The following is a 21,104-nucleotide window of genomic DNA, read 5'->3' as shown; positions in this document are numbered from 1 at the left end:
TTAACCATATCTACAAGTGCACAAAAAAATTTAACAAATCGCAATTAGGTCATTTTTAAATGAATTGAATATTTAAAACATGAATTCTCATTGCAGCTAAACAGTTCTGGGAAAATTAAATATTGCAAATTAGAGGAAAGACGCAAAATATATTTCAACAAAAAAGGCAAGCTAAGTACTAAAAAATGAAAGGTCCCACAAAACAGAAATTTTTCCAAAGCCAACAAAAGAAAGAAACTGCAATTTTTCTGTCTCAATTTGGATGGCCAGTGCTCTAGGTCAACAAAACAGAACATTGTAAAGGAGTTCAGATTGAGGAGACTAATGAAGAAAATTGTCACTCGCTTTCGTCTAGATTATAATCAAAATATAGTTGATTTTTCTCCAACGATAAATGACCCACACAGTTTACATAAACAAGTTGGGCCTGGTTGCTTTGTATGTGGTCTTGAGCTTCCTGGAAGGTGGTCTAACCTTCTTGTAGACCAAGGGAAACTTGATCTTGGAATCATGGAACTGCTTAGTGCTCTCCCTCTTGCAAAGCTTGGCCGGGACAGTGGCAGTCTTGATGATTTGGATGCAGTGGCTGCGCACCCTGTGGCGGGAGGCCATCTCGGTGTACATCTGCTCAACGCCCCCGTTCAGAGTGGTGTCACGGTACTCCTTGTACATGTTGTGATACCCAGTTCTGCTCTGGTATCTCAACCAGATGCCGTAGTTCTTGATGGTTGTAGGGTTCTTCTCGAAAATCTAAGCAATCGGAATGGAAACATGTATTACTTCAGATGAGACCTCAACACAAGATTCAGAAATGAGTAGAAACTCAGAAGAGTACATGCCGAAATTGGAGCAAGAATCATTTGGTTAGGAATGAGTAGTAGAATTAGCAAAAGCAAGTCAAGAAATTACAATTTGTGAGTCCCTTAAAAGAGAATACAATCTTAACCAAAACCTATGCTGATAGAACACCAGAAGAAACAAAGGAGAACAGTAGCTCAATCTACAAGTACCAAATCATTCCTAGATCAAATAATTAATTCAAGTTTCCAGTTAACTTTTCTAATGTGATAGTATCACAATCTAGGACAAATAGCAGCTAGAATAACAGTTGCATTGTATAGGTAATAAGAACTAATACACTAAGGTGGTGTTCGGTTGGCGAGATAAAATTATACCAAGATACAATCTTGGATTGAGATGTGAGATTATTTTAGTCATAGGGGGTTAGCTATAACTAATTATCCTATGATTATCCATCTAGGACCAAACACACTCTGGGATACAATTTTGCAAACCGAACACCCCCTAAAATCCAATAATATTCTGTTAATTTCATAGAAGAAATATCTCATTGCAGGAAGGAAACGATAATTAAGAGATCAATCACATTAAATACAGTAGCACAAAAATGATAACTTTAACTCTCTGCTACTAGGAAAAGGTGGAGAATAGCATGGAATCATACCTCGTTGATAGCTAGAACCTGGCCGTTGCTCTTCTTCACCTTCTTAAGCTTCCTCAAGAAATACCTATATACAAAATCATGAATCAATAACAGTCCAATTGAGTAACCCTAACTTTACTCCCAAAACCACTGAAAATAATAAGAATAAATGGAAATTCTACGAAAATAATCCAATTAACGCATAAACGAATACAGAGACGTACCAAAATTTGGACTTGGCGCGGACTTCATTGGTGGCCCAAAGCTTCATGCGGTAGATCTTCGGATGCTCCTCCGTCTCCGTCGGCAGAGCTCTCCCCACCACCTGGTACTGATGGAACTGCAGAACGTACAACGCGTAGAGATTATTAATTGCATTACCTTCAAATTCAATCAATCTAACTAGAAATATTAAACGAAATATCACAAAAGCAGAGTCTGCGGCGGCGGCATACCCGGTAAGTCACCATTTTCCGGCCGAATTCAAAATTATCTCAGCGATGAAGAAGAGAGTGCGGCAGGTGATGTGGTGTGAACTGTGAATGGGGGTTTTGTGATTAGACTTTTAATTCCAGAAACCCTAATTTGGATCGTGGGCCCATTTCTTTATTTAACTAGCCAGGCTTTGGTTTGGGCTGAATTGAAATATGATGTTTTGGATTCATATTGGGAATTTGATGCCAATGAAAAAGGAATTTCAGGATCTAAACTTGTAAACATACTGATTATTTATTAAGTGTAGTAATTAATAATTTAATTTTGCAGAGTGATTCTCTGCACCCTTTCGCAATTTTGTATAACTAATTACATGTAGTAACGATTGTTAATATATTTATTTACCACGAAATAACAAAATTAGCCAAATCATGGCTTCTTTTTAACTCTTAATACTATTATAGTAACTCTTAATGATTTGTAGTACTACTTGATTTTAAAGTATAGTATTTGATCTAAATCAAAATCTAGGATTGTATTTGATTTTCGATATACTACACGTTAGGCCTTATGGAGTTTATTAAAATCTTTTCTCAAGTATCCAAACCTTCTAGCATCTTGAAGGGGACAATCAATGTTCAACTTAAATATTCATAAGAAAATCTGAGAAACCAAGAGACCAATAAACATATTCGATATATACACCGTATATAATTGCATGGAATAATAGGAGGTGATTACCACAAAGAAAATAATACTAACATTTTTTCTGATAAATTAATACAATCAACATTCAACAGTGTCCAACTCTGATGAGGACTTTAGTTGGAGAATATACAACGTTGCTGCTGCTTCACCAGGGATAACTTGCATTTGTCAAACCAAGAGTAACAGCAAGAGCAGCTAGCAGAGCCTGCGAATGTCCAAGAATAAGCTAGCATCTATTAAACATAACAGCACTACAAAAACTACATAACAAGTGGGAATCTAGATATATAGATTCCACAGTTATTCGATTGATGTTGCATAACCCAAGTACCAATTCAGTGTTGTACATGAAAAATGTTTCGCTTTCAGTTTTTTCTCATAGGGATTAGAGGTGGATCACCACACTACCATTCCTGACTTCTCAACCCTCTACGCGGATAATGGATTATGTCTTTCACCAAGGCATTTCATCTTCAAATACTCTTTCTCAATGTCATAACAAAACTTCAATTTTTGAGCAACACATTTACGGCCCCAACACAAATCAACTCAAGCAGTTGAATCAGGAAGCAAAACAATCTATTAACTATTACATATGATAACTGGTGGAAGGGGGTTATAGATTGACAATACTCAACACATTAACAGGAAAAACTTAACAGAATAAAATTTCAAAATTCACTGGATAAAAAACAGGCATAAAACACCAAAATATGAATACATATCATCCCTAAGACCCTAAGTGTTGGGAACATATATGAATTCATACTTGAGGAGATTATAGTAGAGATTGAAAACACTTACAGCTATGCCACATGCAATGAGTCCAGGCTTCTCCCTGTCATCCATACGGACACATAGCAGTAGAAAAGCTCCTATATACCAGGGGATTGCACCCAGAAAGAAACCAGTAATAAACCTAGCAAAAAAGCAGCAAAATCAGAAAAGTTCTTATTTCACTGAACAAGATGGCAAATCATTCGACTATCAACAGAAGCAGGAAGTGTAAAGATCAAATTATCATGAAACTATCAGCTGCACTGCATACATTCTCTCTTAAGAAAAGCAATTTTGAAATAATTGAATAGACAATGACTGATAAACTTACAAAAGCCATCCAAGTCCAACACCAAAACAGGGGAGCCGTTCCTCCCTAAAAGGTCCATGAGCAACAACATGACCTAGAATCCCCAGAATATTGAAGGAGAGGGAAACAGAAGTCAAATTCATCGCTTTACATTCATTATTGCACCTTTGCAAATTCAGTTACAGAAAATGCATTGACTCACAGAAGACAAACAAATTCGAAAAGCTACCAAATCAGTGTAACATTCCAATTAAACCTTCATAGAGCTGAGCATATTGATAATTGAACCAAGATGGAATGGATTAGGGAAAAGCAAATCAGGAAATACCGGGAACGGCGTTATATCCCGGAGGATAGTAATGCGGCGGATGGGCAGAGATGGCGCAAGGGGGCACAGGCTGAGGATGAGGGATTCCTATCACCGAATAATCGGGGTGGGGCGGATAATTAGCCACGCCTTGAAAAGTGCCGTAGTAATAATTGGGCGGCGGTGGCGAAGATTGGGCGGCGGACGAGACGCCTAGGGTCTTTCCTCCGCCTTCTTCGCTCATTCTCGCCGGAATAAGAAGAAGATCGCGGTGCTAGGGTTCCGGCCCTTGGAATTTAGTTGATCGATTGAGAGAATGATCGATCCAAGTCCGAGTTCACCCTTCGCCGCGATATTCCCTCTTTATTTATATACTTGTATTCTTTTTTTTTTTTCGTTTGACCACAAGTGTACCGAACTCATATTCGGCGGAATCCGACTAATTCCGACTAATCCTGCTCGATCGGGTTTGCGGATTAAGGCCGAAAGTCCGACTAATTCTGCTCGACCGGGTTTGCGGATTAAGGCCGAAAGTCTCCCAGCAAGTGGTGGGATTTGAACCCGTGACCTCAAAGTCACCACAACTGCGCGCTGCCAACTGAGCTACAAACCGTTGGTATATATTTTTGTTCTTTAGTTATACAGCTAGTTTGGACTTTGGAGTATTTTATTAATTAAAAAAAAATCAAGTATCTCATTGTAATTTAATTATGCGGCCAGATTATGAAGAAAGAAAATACTATATCCAATATCCAATTAACCTTAACACGATTTTCATGATCTTCTCGAAAAACTAGGTACTACTACAATTTTATTCATTTGTTGAGTTTTTTCAATAATACATGTTGGGTAGAGGAAATGATTCGAAAGCGGCATAGTGATTATACATGTAACATTGGGTATGACAGGAAAATTGGTTTGATAATATACATAGTATGTTATGGTCTTTCAAGGTTTAACTCCGAAAATGTTGTTTAATTTGCGTTATACATTATTGCTCGGGTCTTATTATAAAGTAAACCTTCTTATGCATTTCTGTTTCATACATATACATCTTCCTCAGAATACTTACCCGAGACATTGTTCTTCGTTTCAGTACATTTACATCATTGAAGGGGAAGGGATTACTATACTGGCAAAAGGCTTGCTCTGGCTTCTCTTGAAACGACAAAAGGATATCCGTCTAAGGCATTTGATTGAAGAGTGGCAGAATTTTTTCCAGAGCATGAAAGACGAGCCAGCATATGATCCGTATTGGCTGGTACATGAAATTTTAAGTACGACAACATGGTATGACAGCCCTGCCAAGTACACATCTATCGCCAATGCTTTCGAGCATGGTGTGTCCATTTCGATCTATGTGAGTCGACATCTGATCAACTCAAGTCAAAATTTGACGACAAAGTCACAACGATGATGATGATTAGTACTAGAAATTTGTTATTTTTTCCATATGACTAGGCTAGCTTCTTAACTGCCATACCTGGTCCAGATATTGATTCATCTGTCCTTTTATTTCATACTGCAGCATTAAAGTGGCTCAGTCCCTTTTCAACACATTGCTGCAATCAAACATTCAAACTTCACACTTCACTGTAACAGTGATCTGTTCATTTCATTTATATTTTTTCCTTGTTTATATATTTTTCTTTGAATATATAGTTTTCAGCCATGCATTGCCTTGATGGTGGTTTATTACAGGAAATAAAAAACAAACAACCGCAATCTAACTCATTATAGAACTGTAGAAGAAAATCAGTGCTAGATATCAAAATTGGTTGGTTTTGCTGTACATGAACATGAGTTCCTCACTTCATCTGACTTCTGCTGAAGAAAACATTAGTAACAAAATGAACCTTGCGAAGAATTAGTGGAGAACAGTAGCTAATCCGTAACTAGTCGGCACCAACGCATCCAGACTTGCTGGTCAAGCAGAAGCAAGGCCGATGAACGCTGCACATAGGATCAACAAACAAGTAACAAAATATGCGCCGGCCACAACTACAGGTTCTCTAACTCCACATAACTCGAGGTGGTGGTGGAAAGGTGCCATTCGAAAAATTCGGTATCCCCTTCGCATGAAATGCTTGGTCGCCTTGAAGAAGGATACCTGAAAGATAAGCCTCTAGTGAGGCGATGAAACATATGACATTCTGACTACTCTACACAAGCATCAGCAGGTTTAATTCTTTGTTACCTGCAGCTGTCTTAGATGACCAAATCCAACAGACAGAGCAATAGAAAAAGTTCACAAAGTTCCTTCTTTAACTATGTTTCAACAAATGGGTGAAAATGGATGAAGTTCATATTGATGAATTAATCAGAATGGGTGAAAATGTAACGAAAATTCACACATAGGCTAGCAGATATTGTTTAGACTACCACCTTCCAAAAATGATAGATACTATTTCATAGAGTTATGCAAATGAGATTCAGATAAAAACCTGTATGATAACTGAAAGTGCTTCTACAACATATATCCCTGATGAAATGAACAATGGGAAGAACATTCCAGTGCAAGAAGCCATTGCAGCAAGAGCCCCACCCAAAGCTAAAGCTCCTGTGTCGCCCATGAATATAGATGCCTTGTGCTGGTTTTGGAAAAGAAAACCAACGCATGCTCCAGCCATCGATGCTCCAAACACTGAAAGATCTGATATTGGTGGCAGCCACAGCAAGTCAGAAACAGGGACATCAATTCTGTGTGGTAATTTGCTAAAACGTACAAAAGAAACAGTTTTTTTCAATTTTGGAGGGGGTGTATCAAAAGATTATTCAACTACCGGAGCATATAGGAAGAACAACAATTGACATTCCGATGAATGCTAATGCAGCAGTTCCCGCAGCCAGACCATCAAGTCCATCAGTCAAATTAACACCATTGGCCATGGAAACAAAACAAAATGAACTCAAGACTGGATAAAATTTCCCAAGGCGAACAAGGCCCAAAGGTCCGGGTAGAGGAACCACAGTTTTCCTGACATACGAAGTACACATGAGTAACAAAGCAAATCTCTTGCTAATACAGCAGAAATGCTATTAGAAAATATAATGAAGAAAAATGCATTATGCATGAATGTAAAAACCACCAAAAAAGGGTGACATGAGATTCTTGATAAGCATTATCTGTTTATGGTACACTTGGAAACGGACAACACGGACCTACAGGTTGATAATCCCCACGAACACTGAATTAAAGTACCTAAGTCTTAACTACAAAGTGTCAAGTTCTTGCTAGCTAACTGTTAAGGTTGAAGCAGTCACTAACAAAGAGTAACACTGAGTTCACAGGTTGCTGAAGCTCATGATGGTGCCACACATGATTTGTGATGCAAGCATGGATGTGTGAGTTACCCTTAAGAAAAGGTTGACGAAATTAGTTACTAGAAGATATACATGTTGTAGGGTGTTGATATGTCCGTTGTCCACAGCCAATAGGAGAACCACATTCCGGTAGCTGCCTAAGTAATGTAGGAAATAGAGATCAGAATAAACCTAAAAACTCGAAAAGAAACAATAATGAGATGACTGAAGACAAAAGTAGCTTCACCTCCAACAAAATCCTAACCCAAGCAGATAGGCCATCATTTTTATTGCTGATGCTCAAAAAATCATCTAATAGACCAATTGCAGCAAATGTCATAGTTGCTACTGCTGCTGCAGAAACTTCAACGGATGAAAATTTGAGTACAACTTCAGCAACAAGTAGGCCAATCGGTACAAAATACAAGCCGCCCATTGTGGGGGTTCCTTTCTTTGAAGAGTGTTGGATAGGTGCCCCTTTCCTTACTCTTGACCGCATATTAAACATACGAAACAACGGGACACAAATATAGCCAGCACAAGATACTAAAATTACAGATATCAGGAAAGGCCGCATCAAGTAGAACGGTGCGAGAGGCAATCTAACAATCCGCCACGCACACTGATCCACAAGTAAAAGAAGGAATGTTGAGAACGACATAAGTCCAACATTGTTCCAAATTCCATAAACAGTCCTGCAAGCAGAGAGCACCACGAAGACCTGAGTCAGACAATAAATTCAACATACATAAATGGCATTCTATTAGCAAGCAACACATCAACAACAAAACAACATTGCAAAATGCACATAATGAGTCTGAAAAAAGTAGAGGTCGCAAGTTATAGTCAATTCAGCTCATAAGTTTACTTTCTTCTCCTTCTCGTGCTGCCGAGCGTTGAAAGCCTATGCGCAGTCACAGTTACGGTGTCATCAGACGGCAGCAACCGCTCTTTTGAGGTAGGAAGATCAACATCCGTAATCGGCTGCAGAAATAAATCCCCGTCGCTGTCTTCACCTTCGCTTGATGAATACATATATTCAAAGGGCCTATCATTACTACTCCAATCACCAAATGAAACACCAAAATCCTGGTCACAGAGCTTAACCAATTAGTTCTAATGTAACAGAAAACAACCAAATAAAGACTACAAAACTTCACCAATTCTGCATTTTACAGAATTGAGAAACTTCAGCCTATTTCCTTTAACTATAAATTTGAGAAATTAATCCACAATCAAGTAAATCGACCAAAATCCTGGTCACAGAGCTTAACACATTAGCGAATTGCACACATACATCATCCATGGCGCAAATTCGAAGAACTCCGCGCGCCGCGCGAAATCCATGGCTAGGAACCCGTGATTCAAACAACTGTCCCAATCAACAGCTGACAAATAATTAGTCGGCATTTATATCGAAATCAAACGCACAAACATCCGATTGAATCGCGTCGTAGGATTAATCACCTTGTGCTCGGCATAACCGGAGGCGCTACCGAAAGAGAGGCGCGACGACGGGAGTCTGAGACAGCAGCAGCCCGCGAGAAACCCTACATGATTGAGATTCCTCCTACTCACAGCATGAGATTGCAATTGCATGACTGCACAGACCTAGAATCTAACTTCAGCAGTCAGCAACTGAGGATTTCCATCTTTCATTCCAGAGGGGGAAATGAATTTACCGCAGCTTTGAAATCTCCGAAGAGCTCTTTAGGGTGAGAATCGCCAACGCGCCAACAGAGCGCGTGAGCGATGACACGCCATATATTTAGAGCCATCGCACTCGCCACTAACAGATGCCTCTTCGGCGACCAGTGGAAAATATCCACGCATTATTTTTATTTTTATTTTTAAGATGGCATATATATATATATAAACAAGAATGATCGTTTTCATAAATAATTCATTTGATTTCTTTTCCACAATATATCATTCTATCAAAATTTCGAGCATTTATTATTTCTGGTGCTTATAAATTATAATACATACAGTAGTAAATCTTATGATTATAGTTCTGTCAAGAATTATATTATGGAAAATATATGCTCCAAGAAAAAATTACTACTCTCTTAATTTGTGAATAAATATGTCATTCTGATACTCTCTCGTCTCCAAAAAAGAGTATAAACTATTTCATTTTTTATTAGTCTCTGGCTCCCTGAGCGTGAATATTCAAATTTTGTTATATAAAATGTAAAATAAAACAAGTTTTGTTATGCATAAAAAGCCAATAATAACATATACTCCCAGTTCAAACATGTTGAAATATTTGTAGTTTAGGATCCGCATATTCTTTAATATATACCTTGGAAAGAAGATCTCACTCAACGACAATAATCCAAGAAAATCAAATTTATTTAATTTATAGAATTAGAATAAATCAAAAGACTGGAGCAGCTATAAGAAAATCAATTCATCCAATTATAATTTAATACTCTCTTCGTCCGATAATAAGAGTCATATTTTGTATCTTACTCCATCTCACAATAAAAGTTTTCATTTCAAGATAAATAAACCTCACATTCCACCAACTTATTCCACTAACATTTTATTATAAAACTAATAGTATTATATATATAAGTGAGACCAGTAGCGGACGCAAAAATATTTATCGATAGGGACTAGAATTTCTAAATTTTATTATAAAGTATATTTTTAAGTGATTTAAATCATTTATAGGGGCTTTTACATAATAATTTGTACTACACTTGAATAAATTTTATAAAGATCAATAGAAAAAAGTTGAAAAAATAATTTCATTGTTGGATCTGGTCACATTCTACTAACTTATTCAACTCACGTTTCTTTAATCAATTAATCAAAAGACTGGCTAAGCTAGTAGCATATGATGATAGTGGCACTTGATGATTTGATAAATTTTTTGAAAATATTTATGGTACTTGATTTGCGTTATATATTGGTTTATAAAAATGGGCCAGTTTCTTATTTTTGTTAAATTATTAATTATAAATCAAAGTCAACTTAATTATAACACAAATCGACTACCATAAATATTTTGAAAACGTTTATCGAGTGTCACTATTACATAAAAGTGAATCTTGACATTATCGTGTTCAAACCCTATAATTTTAATGCATATTTAAGTTAATATTTACATTTGAATTTTACAATGAGATTCACTTTTATAATTTATAGTTATATTCAATCAAGTACCTGCCTATATTAAAAGTTGAACTCCAAAAAAAGATCCTCAATTAAGAAATTAAATGACTATATACTCAAATTCAAGCAAGTAAATATTATTTTCCTTAATTATTGTCAAATCTTCTTTTTTTCTCTGTATGTTTGTATTATATATACATGAATATGCAGATCCAAAAATACCAATCAATAGCTGCCAAAAAAACTTCTAACATGTTGAAATATTTGTTAGTATTTCTCGTGACTTTTTCATACACAACAAAAGCTTGTTTTCTGTCCAAAAAATCACATGTTTATATTCACAACGATCTCGAATCGCCACCTTTGAGATTCCACTGCTCATCGAAAGATTCTGGAAGCCTCGATCATGGAAAAGAGTTCACGTTTTCTTTCTGTGCAGTCCCGTTGGTGACCTCGTTCTCATGTCAGTTTTTGTGGAATGGAAGAGATAAGTCTATTAATGTTTTTGATGCGAATATTTACAAAAGTAGATGTGCAAATAAAAGATGTTATTATCTCGTTAGAGAAGAAGGTTTTTATCGCACATCTAAATATCCTCCGGAGGCACTCACAGATTTTGAAAAAGTAGCAAATTGGACTAATTAAGTTCCATATGTTTCTCTAGCTACTATTCATGTTTATTGGAATAAATAAATTGAGCCCTTGATTTATTTTAGTTGTGCTGCCCTTTTTTATATGGATTGTGTCTGACGAATGATAGATCTCCTGATAATTGGCATTTTAATTATTAGTAGTAGTTTAGTACTACTACTTTTTAATTCCCATATCTTTTGAAATAATAAAACCGGAATATAAAAAAATCAAACAGGAATAAAAAAAACATTGAAAAATAAGATAAGCTTTAAACAATATAATTATGATTAAGTTAATTTGAAACGATAGACATTTTAAATAATACTCCATTTGTTATTAAACAATACTTATTTAAACATGCATGTTGAATTTTTTTTTTTTTTATCTATTGGTTAGCATTGTTTTATTGCAACAAGATTTCATTTGTTATTGCAACAAAATTTCATTTGATAATGCAGAGTTCAAAACAATAACGCTTTGCTCATCTCTGATACAACAACCAACATTGTTTTAAAACAAAGCTACTTAAAATGCGAAGGTTCAGCAATCAAAGCCCAAGGGCATGAAGCATTATAGCATTCTGCGCGTGCATCCTGTTCTCAGCTTGGGGGAAGACAATGGAGTTCGGGGCTTCAATGACACCGTCAGTGACCTCAACACCCCTCTCAGCTGGCAGACAATGCATAAAATATGCTTTTGGACCCGCTATCTTCATCAGCTTCTCGTCCACCTAACAAATTATCAGGCAGCATGATTTAGAAATCCACGAAACATGATGTATCGGACATGTTCAGGAATTCGCATGTTATGCACTTTTCACTGCATTTGACCACACAATGTAAAGACTTTTCTACAGTGCAAACACATCGGGGTCCCCCTAATGAGCTGACTCAACTGCGGCTTAATTTCAGATATTGATTCTCACTTTCTTTCACCATATAAGTTTGGAATTAACATCTATCAATTAAAGGTACATACCTGGAATCCTTGAAAAGCTGTATGACGGTATTCAGCTTCTTCCTTCTGTCCCATGCTGGCCCAAACATCTGAATAGACAACATCAGCTCCCTTTACAGCTTCTTTGACATCATTAACTATTTCTATTTTGCTGACTCCAGCCTTCATTGCTTTCTTAGCTGTCCTTGCATCAGGTTCGAAGCCTCTGGGACAGGCACAAACAAAGTGGAAAGGAATGATAGATGCCAACAACAGCCAGGAGTGCACAATATTGTTCCCATCTCCAACATAGACAACCTAACATTTACCAAAACAGAGGCACAAAACGTTATCAACCATCATCAGGAAAAACGACACTGAAAGAAGAATGGCCACCTACAAACTAGCTGCACATAGGCTAACCTTTGTCCCTTCAAGTTGACCAACGTGTTCAATGATCGTGAGTGCATCAGCCATAATTTGACAAGGATGGTTAAAGTCTGTCAAGCCATTGATCACAGGGACAGTGGCGTAGTTAGCAAGATCAAGAATATCCTGCAAAACAAAAACACTGATTTAACATACAGATTTTGAAATAATGGACCAGACTGCAACCAATTCATTTCATTATCCAGCCATCAAATATATGTATAAACTAGAATGATCGTTGTCATAAATAATTCATTTCATTTCTTTTCCACAATATATCATTCTATCAAAATTTCGAGCATTGATTATTTCTGGTGCTTATAATACATGCAGTAGTAAAACTTATTTATAGTTCTTAGGAGAATTATATTATTATATCATCTAATTTTATGTTTTTGGAAAAATATAAGCTCCAAGAAAAAATTATAACTACTCTAAATAAATATCTCATTTTGATATTGATAAGTCATATTCTAGGCCTTGGTTACTGGCCAGTATGTGAGCTTAACGTGCATTATCTGCAAGAAAGTTGTTTAATTGTATAGGAAAAAGGATACAAGCCAGTAGGAAAGAACCCGGAGATTCAAGTGAGAAAAGACGTCAGAAAGCGTGCAATACTGACCAGTATGCGTGTCAAAAGGCTCGAGATGGAGAAGGAAGGATTGCTAGGAAACGACCAACCATTTTATAGGGGCAAAAGCGACAATATACAAGGAGAAACAACCCAAATTTTTAGGGCAAGTCACCCTATAAATAGAAGGTCACTTGGAGAGAGAAAGAACACTCAATTCCACAACTCACTTTTCTCTCGGATCACTCTAGTTCCAGCAGCAGTGGCGACTAGCTCCTACACTCCTCGTTCCTCGCCGCCAATTATGATCACTTGAAGACTCCAATGACTTGCCGGAGAAGATTTCACCGCCGTTCTATTTTACATCATTGTAGCCGAAATACCATTCCACCGCCCGAGGGTAAAACAATCTTTAATCGCTTTCGTAGTTAAATTGTAGTTGTTGTTTTGTTTAGAACCGTTTCTATCCAGTTATCTTTTAGATTCTAAAGTGTTTCACTTGGATTTGATCTTTATGGAGTTTGATTTTACTTTTCGTTTATCTCTTGGTCGCAACGTGCATTCATCTATCTCTGTGGGATTCAACCCTTATATCCGCTATACTAGCCAGTAGAAGTGGGTTGAGTAAATTATTGATACCGAGGGATTTTAGGTCATCGTGCCAACGACACGACTAGGTTAGGAGTCTCCTCCTGGCCAGTCTCCTCCTCGGCGGCAGATAAGGAGGATAAAATGGAAATGAGAATGGAGAAAATGCTCTTAACAGCGATAGAGAAGAACGGGCCACCCTCCCCAACACTTGGGCAAATCGTTGAACAGAGAGAGCAGAGTCCTATATGCAACCAACCAGAGGATAAGGAAGAGATAGCCCAAGTCAATGCAGCCAGGAATTGGAATCAAAACAACAACTGGAACCCTTAGAGAAACAAAGATGCACAATGGAGGGACCGCCCAAATTTCAGGCCGAGAGATGGAAACCAGAACCAAGACCAGAACCTCCCTCTAGGTCAGAAGCTTAACTGTGGACCTACAAACCCAGATCACCAATCCAACTGGACAGGAAGGAACCAACAACGACAAAGCCAATCCCAAAATCAAAACTGCAAAATCCAAACTCAAGTTCTGCATATATACCACCCCACCAGAGAAACTGCCATAACTACCCGAACCAGAATCCCCAACACTCGCAAAACCAAAATTTCCAGAATCAACAACCTTTCCACCAAGACAACCATTCTAACCAGTACAACCACTACCAGCCTACCCAAAATCAACCGAACCCCTCGAACACCCAAAACTACCAGCAGAACTCTCAAAGCCAGTATAACCCTTACCACCAGCAAGGACACAACCAATTCCACAACCCCAACCGGCCGAGGAGGTCAATGTAAGATATGATGGGGGAAATGCTCACCTCTCAGCGGAGCATGAGGAACGAGATGCAGTCCAACAACGAAGTGGTGCAAGGGATGCAAATAGCTCAGAAGGAGCAAAAGACTAATATGGATATGCTGAACAAGCAGCCATCCCAGCTGGCAACCTCGGTGGGTGAAATGAGGGGGAATTCATGGAAACTTCCGTCTACGGTCCATATGCCGGAGAAGGCAAATGTGAGCATTACTGCGGTCTGACACAACGTACAAGAGACCTAACAATGAGGCTATCGTTGAATTTGCTGATGTGGCAGGAGAGAGAGAAAGATAACCTCTCCCATTGGCCTCTCCCATAGGGAGTGGTCTTACTTTATCAATTTTGAATTCAAATTCATGCTGAACCCAAATTGCATATTCTTTGGGGATGGAGGATGTACTATAATTTTTTGTGAAAAAATAATTTAAATTGAGAGGGTTGCGTAAATTTAAAGTTTTAGGATTATTTTGAGTAGAGGGAAGGTGATTATTTTAAATAGTAGAAGTAGGGTTTTATTAAATCATTGACAAAGTAAGAAATGGAAGGAGAATTATTAATTATTAGATCATTGATAAAGTAAGAGATGGAAGGAGAAAGGATAGTAGAAATACTATTATTGGAAAATGAGGTCCACTGAATTATTTGGTATAAGTTGTAAATAATGATGTATATGGGTAATATGCTTTTTGAATATTTAAAAAATAGAATGTTCATATTTTTTTTAGGACGGACAGTGACGGATTCAAGAATAGTTCATATTTTTTGATGACGTACAGTGGCGGATCCAGAATATTCCGTTTGGGGCTGCGATATTTAATTATTGTGATTCTAATTAAGTCTAAAATTATGACAAATTCTTCATTCTTTGCTTTAATATATTTTATGACTTTAATGTTTGGTTGTAAAAAATCATGCAGATGTGAGTTAGTGTAAGAAGGCAATTAAATATTTATATATAAAAAAAAAACTCCTTCCCAGCCATCTCGCAAGGAGCGGCGTGTTGTGTCGAGAACAATCGGCTCGAAACTCCGCGAACGAGGTCGGAAATCATCTCGCATTGTGTTTAATTGAATGTTTTTCTTTGCGTTTTGCATTTTGTTTCAAGGCAAAAATTGAATTCGATTAGGTTATTGCGAAAATCCTGCTTGTGTGTTGGAATTGATCGATTTTAGACGATTCCATTGCTCGATTTTAGACTGATCTGATGGTTGGTTAAGTATGTAGTTCCTGTTGTGCTATTGCTTGAAGATGCTTCATGTTGTTTCCTGCTTCCATGTCTCTATTTCTGAACTGAATAAAAACATTTTTATGATAGCTTTTCACTTTATACTTATATAAGGTGTTTGGAATTTATGATATTCACGCTTCATTTGTAGGAGGGAAAGGGACAGCTCCGAAGCTGAAAGGGTGCAGCACATTAATCAAATCCGAGAACTTTAGGAACATATTCAAGAGAAAGATCGTGTGTTCATGGAGTTGCAAGAACAGGTTGTCCTTTTTTGGTTCTTAAACCAGTTGGTTAATCAACTCTCTTAGTCATTATATTTCATGAATCCTGATAATTGCTTATTACATTATAATCATTAAATCGAAGAGGCATAAAGGACAATCTGTTTTTTCTTCCTCAGGCTGACAATGTTCAAGTTGTTGCCTCTGCTCATTCGCCCCCTTCTTGGCATGCCACCCTATGCTCAACCCGGACAGGTGACTGCTTTGCATCCATTTGTAATGCATCAACAAGGTGCTCCTCATCCATCACATGTTATACCGTCTCATTTTCACTCAGTATCCACATTGCCCTCCCTTCAAAATTGACAGCAGGTAAGTGTCATGCTATTCTGTTGCCTTGGTTTCAAGAATTACACCAGTTAGTTTATTGATATCTTCTTTGTTTCAATATGTTCAAAATGTCTACCAGAAGGCCAACATGTTCCTACCCCTAATCAATATCAAGAAACCGTACAAAATGTGGTAAAAACTCGATCTAATCTTGACTATGAAGCCTCTGGGAATGGTCAGATTCTTCATGTGAATAATTTGGATTCAAATATCAGCTGAGGATTAGCTGCTGATTCAATCCCATCAGCAAATGGAGATGGCAAGGTATGTGGTTCATTACGATACTTCAGCAACTTGTTTTTTCTACCGATTGTCAAGTTCTTTGATTTATCACATTGAATAAACCTTATACTGGTTCCCGACTCCATTGGAAAAGGTTATGATAATAATCTCCAGAGAATCTGCAGCAAGTGTCTTCCCATTTTCGAAGCGCACTTAGATTGGATCATCTAGAATATGGCAACGCCTCTAAGGTTTGGATAAAGTAGTGAGTAATTGATTGAGCATTCCCCCAGCTTTTGCTTTCTTTGGTAACGGTCACGACTCACAATGGAATTGAGAGATTGTGTTATTTTAAAACAGACACAGGAGGAACAAGTTAACCATGTTCATGATCATGGAACGGGAAACAGGAGCCCAATTGAAAATAATCCCGATCTTGCTGGCCTGGCGTTATCCGAGAGAGTTGCTAATGTTAAGAATTTCAGTGAGAACACCACAAATAATGGCTCGAGTATTCGTGCAGCTGATGCATCTGTATCTGCTGGACAGAAGAGTATCACAGGAAACACTATAGAAAGTTTTCTACTGGATGAAAGAATATTATTAGCATCGATAGCTCTCTCAATAGGCTCTGGTGGCAGAATTAGGATTAGTTCAACAGTTAGTAAACTTGCATATTTGAATTAGTCAACAATGACGCATGATTGTTATGGCCTACCTGGAACAGCTTCCAAATAGACTTGGGAAAATGCTCGCCCCTCTTCACTGGCATGATTACCAAAGGAAGTATGGAAGGCTTGATGATTTTGTAGCTGGTCATCCTGAAGTATATCTCTACCTTCTTGTTGGTTTTTGTATTTTGACTTCTTCTGGTGATACTTTGCTAATGTTTCATTTTTTGGATTATCTCAACTGTTCTTTATTGAGGACGACTACATTAAGCTTCGTGAAGGGGCACAGGAAACCATTGCAGCCTCAGCAGCAGCTGCTGCTGCTGCAGCTCCATCCTCATAATCGACATTGTTGCCTTCTGTAGCAGTCACTCCCACCGACTGAAGAAAACCTGCCCTCCTGACTCGTCTCACGCAATTGGTGCTCCTCTACCTTTGAATGCGAATGACCATGTTTCTCAGTTCTCAGCTGCACAGAGCCCGAACATAAACGGTGGTTCACTTCGTGACCATCAAATGTCAAAATTTTGAGCAAAGCCAAAGATCACTTGGAGCCGAAAGAAATTGAGACTGAACACCCGCTCTACGATGCAGCCAGTTGGCAAGTGTGGTTCTCATGGCAGGTCTGGAATGTGTTGTCTAATTTGCTTAGTTGTCTAATTGATTTTAAGAGTGCAGCTGTATGCGGATTGATTCAATGAAGATCTTTGGATCACTATTAGTATGAATACCCCAATAAATCGCAATCCAATTCACTCTTCTCACCCTTAGTTTTCTCGAAATATTCTCGCACCTTCCACTTGCTCTCTAAATTATTATGATTAAAGGATGCCCCATCAAAGCTCGTCAATACTTTCCCCTCAAAATCTGAACATTCTTTATGGATTTGCTTGTAAGTCCAATATCTCACTCGTTTGGCTTCTGGCCAAAGTATGTCTCCATGTGCCTTATAAGATATACACCACAATCACTTTTTTAGATGTTTTCCACACTGCACGTCTATTATATAGAATTTCAGCCTCCTTCACTACTCTCTCCAATTTATCCAATTTTTTCCTATTAAGGTATGCCATAAAGAATTTTCGCTGCATTCAATACACATAATGATTATTAACCGCTCATCAATTTCATTTATCTAGTATACATCAATATCAATTCTAGTCCATATAATGCCGATACAATGAACCTAAAATGGCAATTTTTTATACAAAAGTACAGACACATTTACCGTTACACAAAACAGAAAAATAATTTCTATAATGTCAATTTAATTTACAAAAAGCAGAAATATAAGGTTTTAACATGCATACTTCTCAAATAAATTTACACAGAACAACATAAACCAAACCAGAACATAAACGAATCTAGAAATCTAACGAATCTAGAAATCTATGTCAATATATGTTTATCCATAATTAAGGAATCCATAACACAAAATAAATTTTAATCACGAAGAAATCAGAACTAGGAGCACAGAAATATTACATTGATTTACAACGGAATCAAAATAATTTTGAAAAGCTGAAATCGAAGAAATCAAACAAAATATTTACATCGCAAACTTCATCATTCTCAAAACATTAATATATTGAGTGTTTTCTAGTTGAAATCAAAGACTAATTAAACATGTGTTTTTACCTTCATCCAATTCTTCATCCGCAGAATATCTCTTCCTCTTCCCTTTCTCTATCGTTTTCTCCATCAGGTTCAAACAAGTAAACTAATTGTAAACTAACTTTCAACCCAAACTCGAACTTCAGTCGCTTGGGTTTCGAACCGAACTTCAATCGCGGGATTTTGAATCGAACTTCAATTGAATTTTCGTGTTTCGTGGAAGAATGTTGAGAGAGAAGTTGGAACATCGAGAGTTATTTTTCTTGGGAAGTGAAAGGATTAATTACCGTGTATTTCTTCTTCAATTACATTATATTTGGTATTGTCAATTATACCCCTCCGTCATATTTTTTTGCACTTAGCGCTGATCATTCATTTAATGATCTAATACATTTAATTAAATTGTACTCCCTCCATCCCGGATAATTCGGGTCACTTTGACCGGGCACGAGTTTTAAGAATTGTAATGAAAAGTGGGTTGAAAAAGTTAGTGGAATGTGAGTCCTACCTTTATATATTAGTTTTATAATAAAATGTGAATATGAATGAGTTAGTGGAATATGAGGTCCACTACCAAAAATGGTAAAGTGAAGTGGGACAAATTATATGGGACGGATCCAAATGGAAAACTGGAACGAATTATCTGGAACGGAGGGAGTAGTTAGCAATTAAGAGTTAATTAATAATAGCAAAAGTAAATGCATTACTGCACGTACAAAAAATATTTGAATTTACAGACCTGCAAAAATATAGTACTACTCCCATAGTATAAAATACTAAACTTATAAAAATATTCTCCCTTCGTCCCATTAAAAATGCAACGTTTGTTTTTGCGCACTTATTTTAAAAAAATTATAATAAAGAACTAAAGTGGTGAAAAAATAAAGTAAGAGAGAAAATAATGTAGAGGAGAGTCTCCTTTATATTATTCTCATTTTTACTTTATTTTTTCTCTATTTTAACTATTTATTATTAATTTTTCAAAACATGCGTGAAAAACAAACGTTTCATTTCTAATGGTAAAATTTATGTTCTTCCTAGTATACACTTAATTAATAATTGAACATTGCTAATTCTCATAGTTTTGAGCAAAAGAAAATTTGGAGAATAATGAAATGTGATCGTTGAAGAGGAGCATATGAGACCAAAACTTCAGTAGCTTAGGAGTATAAGCATTTGATCCTTAATAGCAAAGGACAAGTTACAATTGGTGAAAACTTTGAGTGGGAGAATAACATAGTATGAATATGGTCGATCGTCAATTCGTATTGGCGATGGTATATTTGTTATGAATCTTGAGGGAAAATCAACTTGAAACAGAGAATGAGTGTCTGGGACTTTCTGTTGTCAAGGTTAGTTGCATAGTCTGCATCACAGTAACCTTGAATTGCTTCCTCCTTTGAATCATCACAACCTTTATATAGGATACCATAGTTGCCTACTCCCTTAAGATGTCTGAGCACCCATTTCAATGCACTCCAGTGCTCTTTCCCAAATGCAGACATATATCTGCTAGTTATACTTACTACATGAGAGATATTTGGCCGTGTACAAATCATAGCATACATCAAGCTACCAATAATGTTAGCATAGGGAATATTCTCTATCTCCTCAGCTTCCTGAATACTTCCTGGAGCTTGATTCTTTGAAAGCTTGAAATGGTGAGCAATTGGTGTAGCTGCAGCTTCACGTCGCTCATGTTGAACCTCTTTAACACCTTGCACACGTAATCTGCCTGAGATAGCCAAAGAGTCATCTCCTTTCTACTTCTAATGATATCCATACCTAGGATTCTCTTTGCATCTCCAAGGTCTTTCATTTCAAAACTCTTATTCAGTCCATCCTTCACCAGCTGAATTACATGCTTAGATGGACCTACTATGAGGATGTCATCCACATAGATCAACAGATATGCAACTGGGATTCCACTTCTTCTCTTGATGTACACACAATCATCATACTTGGATCTAGCAAAGCCACTTTTAGATATATGTGCATCAAATTTCCTGTTCCACAGCCCTGGGCTTTGCTTGAGTCCATATCTAGCAAAGCCACTTTTAGACACACCTTATTCTCATCTCCCTTCTTCACATATCCCTCAGGCTGATACATATAGATTGCTTCCTCAAGATCTCCATGTAAAAATGCAGTTTTCACATCAAGTTGCTGCATCTCCCAATCTCTCTTTTGCAACAGCTAGCAAGATCCTTATTAAAGGATGTTTGACTACAAGTGCAAATACTACATTGTAGTCAACACCCTCTTCTTGAGTGAAACCTCTTGCAACTAATCGAGCTTTAAACTTCACATTCTCAGTTCCAGTAGACTCCACCTTCTTTTTGAATAGCCACTTACAACTGACCAACATCATA

The 21,104-nt window shown here is 37.2% G+C and overlaps 5 protein-coding genes across 9 annotated transcripts; 1 reads left to right on the top strand and 4 right to left on the bottom strand.

Annotated features, from left to right (window-relative positions):
• Nucleotides 1-186: 186 nt before the first annotated feature.
• On the bottom strand, nucleotides 187-2,033 carry LOC125186024 (60S ribosomal protein L18a). The gene is made up of 4 exons (XM_048082326.1): nucleotides 1,900-2,033; nucleotides 1,669-1,784; nucleotides 1,466-1,529; nucleotides 187-750 (listed from the first exon to the last, which is right to left on the bottom strand). Exons 1-4 carry the CDS (start codon nucleotides 1,912-1,914, stop codon nucleotides 409-411), a joined length of 537 nt encoding a protein of 178 aa, XP_047938283.1. The 5' UTR covers nucleotides 1,915-2,033; the 3' UTR covers nucleotides 187-408.
• Nucleotides 2,034-2,556: 523 nt separating this feature from the next.
• On the bottom strand, nucleotides 2,557-4,338 carry LOC125186025 (60S ribosomal protein L18a-like protein). Its single transcript, XM_048082327.1, has 4 exons — nucleotides 4,003-4,338; nucleotides 3,696-3,768; nucleotides 3,392-3,506; nucleotides 2,557-2,792 (listed from the first exon to the last, which is right to left on the bottom strand). Exons 1-4 carry the CDS (start codon nucleotides 4,223-4,225, stop codon nucleotides 2,733-2,735), a joined length of 471 nt encoding a protein of 156 aa, XP_047938284.1. The 5' UTR covers nucleotides 4,226-4,338; the 3' UTR covers nucleotides 2,557-2,732.
• A 1,386-nt stretch (nucleotides 4,339-5,724) lies between these two features.
• On the bottom strand, nucleotides 5,725-9,001 carry LOC125186022 (phospho-N-acetylmuramoyl-pentapeptide-transferase homolog). Of its 3 annotated transcripts, none has more exons than XM_048082323.1 (8): nucleotides 8,752-9,001; nucleotides 8,582-8,656; nucleotides 8,153-8,373; nucleotides 7,532-7,979; nucleotides 7,378-7,442; nucleotides 6,765-6,958; nucleotides 6,426-6,634; nucleotides 5,725-6,106 (listed from the first exon to the last, which is right to left on the bottom strand). In XM_048082323.1, exons 1-8 carry the CDS (start codon nucleotides 8,881-8,883, stop codon nucleotides 5,909-5,911), a joined length of 1,542 nt encoding a protein of 513 aa, XP_047938280.1. In that variant the 5' UTR covers nucleotides 8,884-9,001; the 3' UTR covers nucleotides 5,725-5,908. The 3 variants fall into 3 exon arrangements, with proteins under 3 accessions (XP_047938280.1, XP_047938281.1, XP_047938282.1); XM_048082324.1 differs by having other exon boundaries at nucleotides 5,725-6,091; nucleotides 8,752-8,998; XM_048082325.1 differs by having other exon boundaries at nucleotides 8,582-8,672; nucleotides 8,752-8,891.
• Nucleotides 9,002-11,517: 2,516 nt separating this feature from the next.
• On the bottom strand, nucleotides 11,518-14,211 carry LOC125188271 (ornithine transcarbamylase, chloroplastic-like). The gene is made up of 5 exons (XM_048085045.1): nucleotides 14,140-14,211; nucleotides 14,012-14,098; nucleotides 12,400-12,531; nucleotides 12,019-12,294; nucleotides 11,518-11,770 (listed from the first exon to the last, which is right to left on the bottom strand). The coding sequence occupies exons 1-5, from the start codon at nucleotides 14,209-14,211 to the stop codon at nucleotides 11,588-11,590; spliced, it is 750 nt and encodes a 249-aa protein (XP_047941002.1). The 3' UTR covers nucleotides 11,518-11,587.
• Nucleotides 14,212-15,353: 1,142 nt separating this feature from the next.
• Nucleotides 15,354-17,513, top strand: LOC125187538. Of its 3 annotated transcripts, none has more exons than XR_007170622.1 (6): nucleotides 15,354-15,425; nucleotides 15,763-15,874; nucleotides 16,015-16,207; nucleotides 16,305-16,489; nucleotides 16,602-17,273; nucleotides 17,375-17,513. XR_007170622.1 is itself a non-coding variant. In XM_048084148.1 (4 exons), exons 2-4 carry the CDS (start codon nucleotides 15,857-15,859, stop codon nucleotides 16,442-16,444), a joined length of 351 nt encoding a protein of 116 aa, XP_047940105.1. In that variant the 5' UTR covers nucleotides 15,354-15,425; nucleotides 15,763-15,856; the 3' UTR covers nucleotides 16,445-16,527. The 3 variants fall into 3 exon arrangements, 1 of the variants encoding a protein (XP_047940105.1); XR_007170621.1 differs by lacking the exon at nucleotides 17,375-17,513 and having other exon boundaries at nucleotides 16,602-16,698; nucleotides 16,808-16,933; XM_048084148.1 differs by lacking the exons at nucleotides 16,602-17,273; nucleotides 17,375-17,513 and having other exon boundaries at nucleotides 16,305-16,527.
• Nucleotides 17,514-21,104: the final 3,591 nt, after the last annotated feature.

Source organism: Salvia hispanica, chromosome 5 (genome assembly GCF_023119035.1).
Source record: "Salvia hispanica cultivar TCC Black 2014 chromosome 5, UniMelb_Shisp_WGS_1.0, whole genome shotgun sequence".
Lineage (NCBI taxonomy): Eukaryota > Viridiplantae > Streptophyta > Magnoliopsida > Lamiales > Lamiaceae > Salvia > Salvia hispanica.
The sequence above is the reverse complement of the archived record's forward strand: the minus strand, read 5'-3'. Positions and strand labels throughout refer to the sequence as shown.

Excerpts from the sequence above, each read along its gene's own strand:
- LOC125188271 (XM_048085045.1), bottom strand. The coding sequence starts at position 14,211 with ATGGTTGTCTTGGTGGAAAGGTTGTTGATTCTGGAAATTTTGGTTTTG. Across the intron at positions 12,532-14,011 it reads CAGTTGGATTGGTGATCTGG|GATATTCTTGATCTTGCTAA; the intron begins GTTTGTAGGTCC and ends TTTGTTTTGCAG. Across the intron at positions 12,295-12,399 it reads GTCAACTTGAAGGGACAAAG|GTTGTCTATGTTGGAGATGG; the intron begins GTTAGCCTATGT and ends GGTAAATGTTAG.
- LOC125186024 (XM_048082326.1), bottom strand. Across the intron at positions 1,530-1,668 it reads CGCGCCAAGTCCAAATTTTG|GTATTTCTTGAGGAAGCTTA; the intron begins GTACGTCTCTGT and ends TTTTGTATATAG. Across the intron at positions 751-1,465 it reads AGGTTCTAGCTATCAACGAG|ATTTTCGAGAAGAACCCTAC; the intron begins GTATGATTCCAT and ends CCGATTGCTTAG.
- LOC125186025 (XM_048082327.1), bottom strand. The coding sequence starts at position 4,225 with ATGAGCGAAGAAGGCGGAGGAAAGACCCTAGGCGTCTCGTCCGCCGCC. Across the intron at positions 3,769-4,002 it reads GGGATATAACGCCGTTCCCG|GTCATGTTGTTGCTCATGGA; the intron begins GTATTTCCTGAT and ends TGGGGATTCTAG. Across the intron at positions 2,793-3,391 it reads TCATTGCATGTGGCATAGCT|GCTCTGCTAGCTGCTCTTGC; the intron begins GTAAGTGTTTTC and ends GGACATTCGCAG.
- LOC125186022 (XM_048082323.1), bottom strand. The coding sequence starts at position 8,883 with ATGCAATTGCAATCTCATGCTGTGAGTAGGAGGAATCTCAATCATGTA. Across the intron at positions 6,959-7,377 it reads ATATCAACACCCTACAACAT|GAAAACTGTGGTTCCTCTAC; the intron begins GTATATCTTCTA and ends TTCGTATGTCAG. Across the intron at positions 6,635-6,764 it reads TGTTCTTCCTATATGCTCCG|ATCTTTCAGTGTTTGGAGCA; the intron begins GTAGTTGAATAA and ends CACCAATATCAG.
- LOC125187538 (XM_048084148.1), top strand. Across the intron at positions 16,208-16,304 it reads CCCTTCAAAATTGACAGCAG|AAGGCCAACATGTTCCTACC; the intron begins GTAAGTGTCATG and ends AATGTCTACCAG.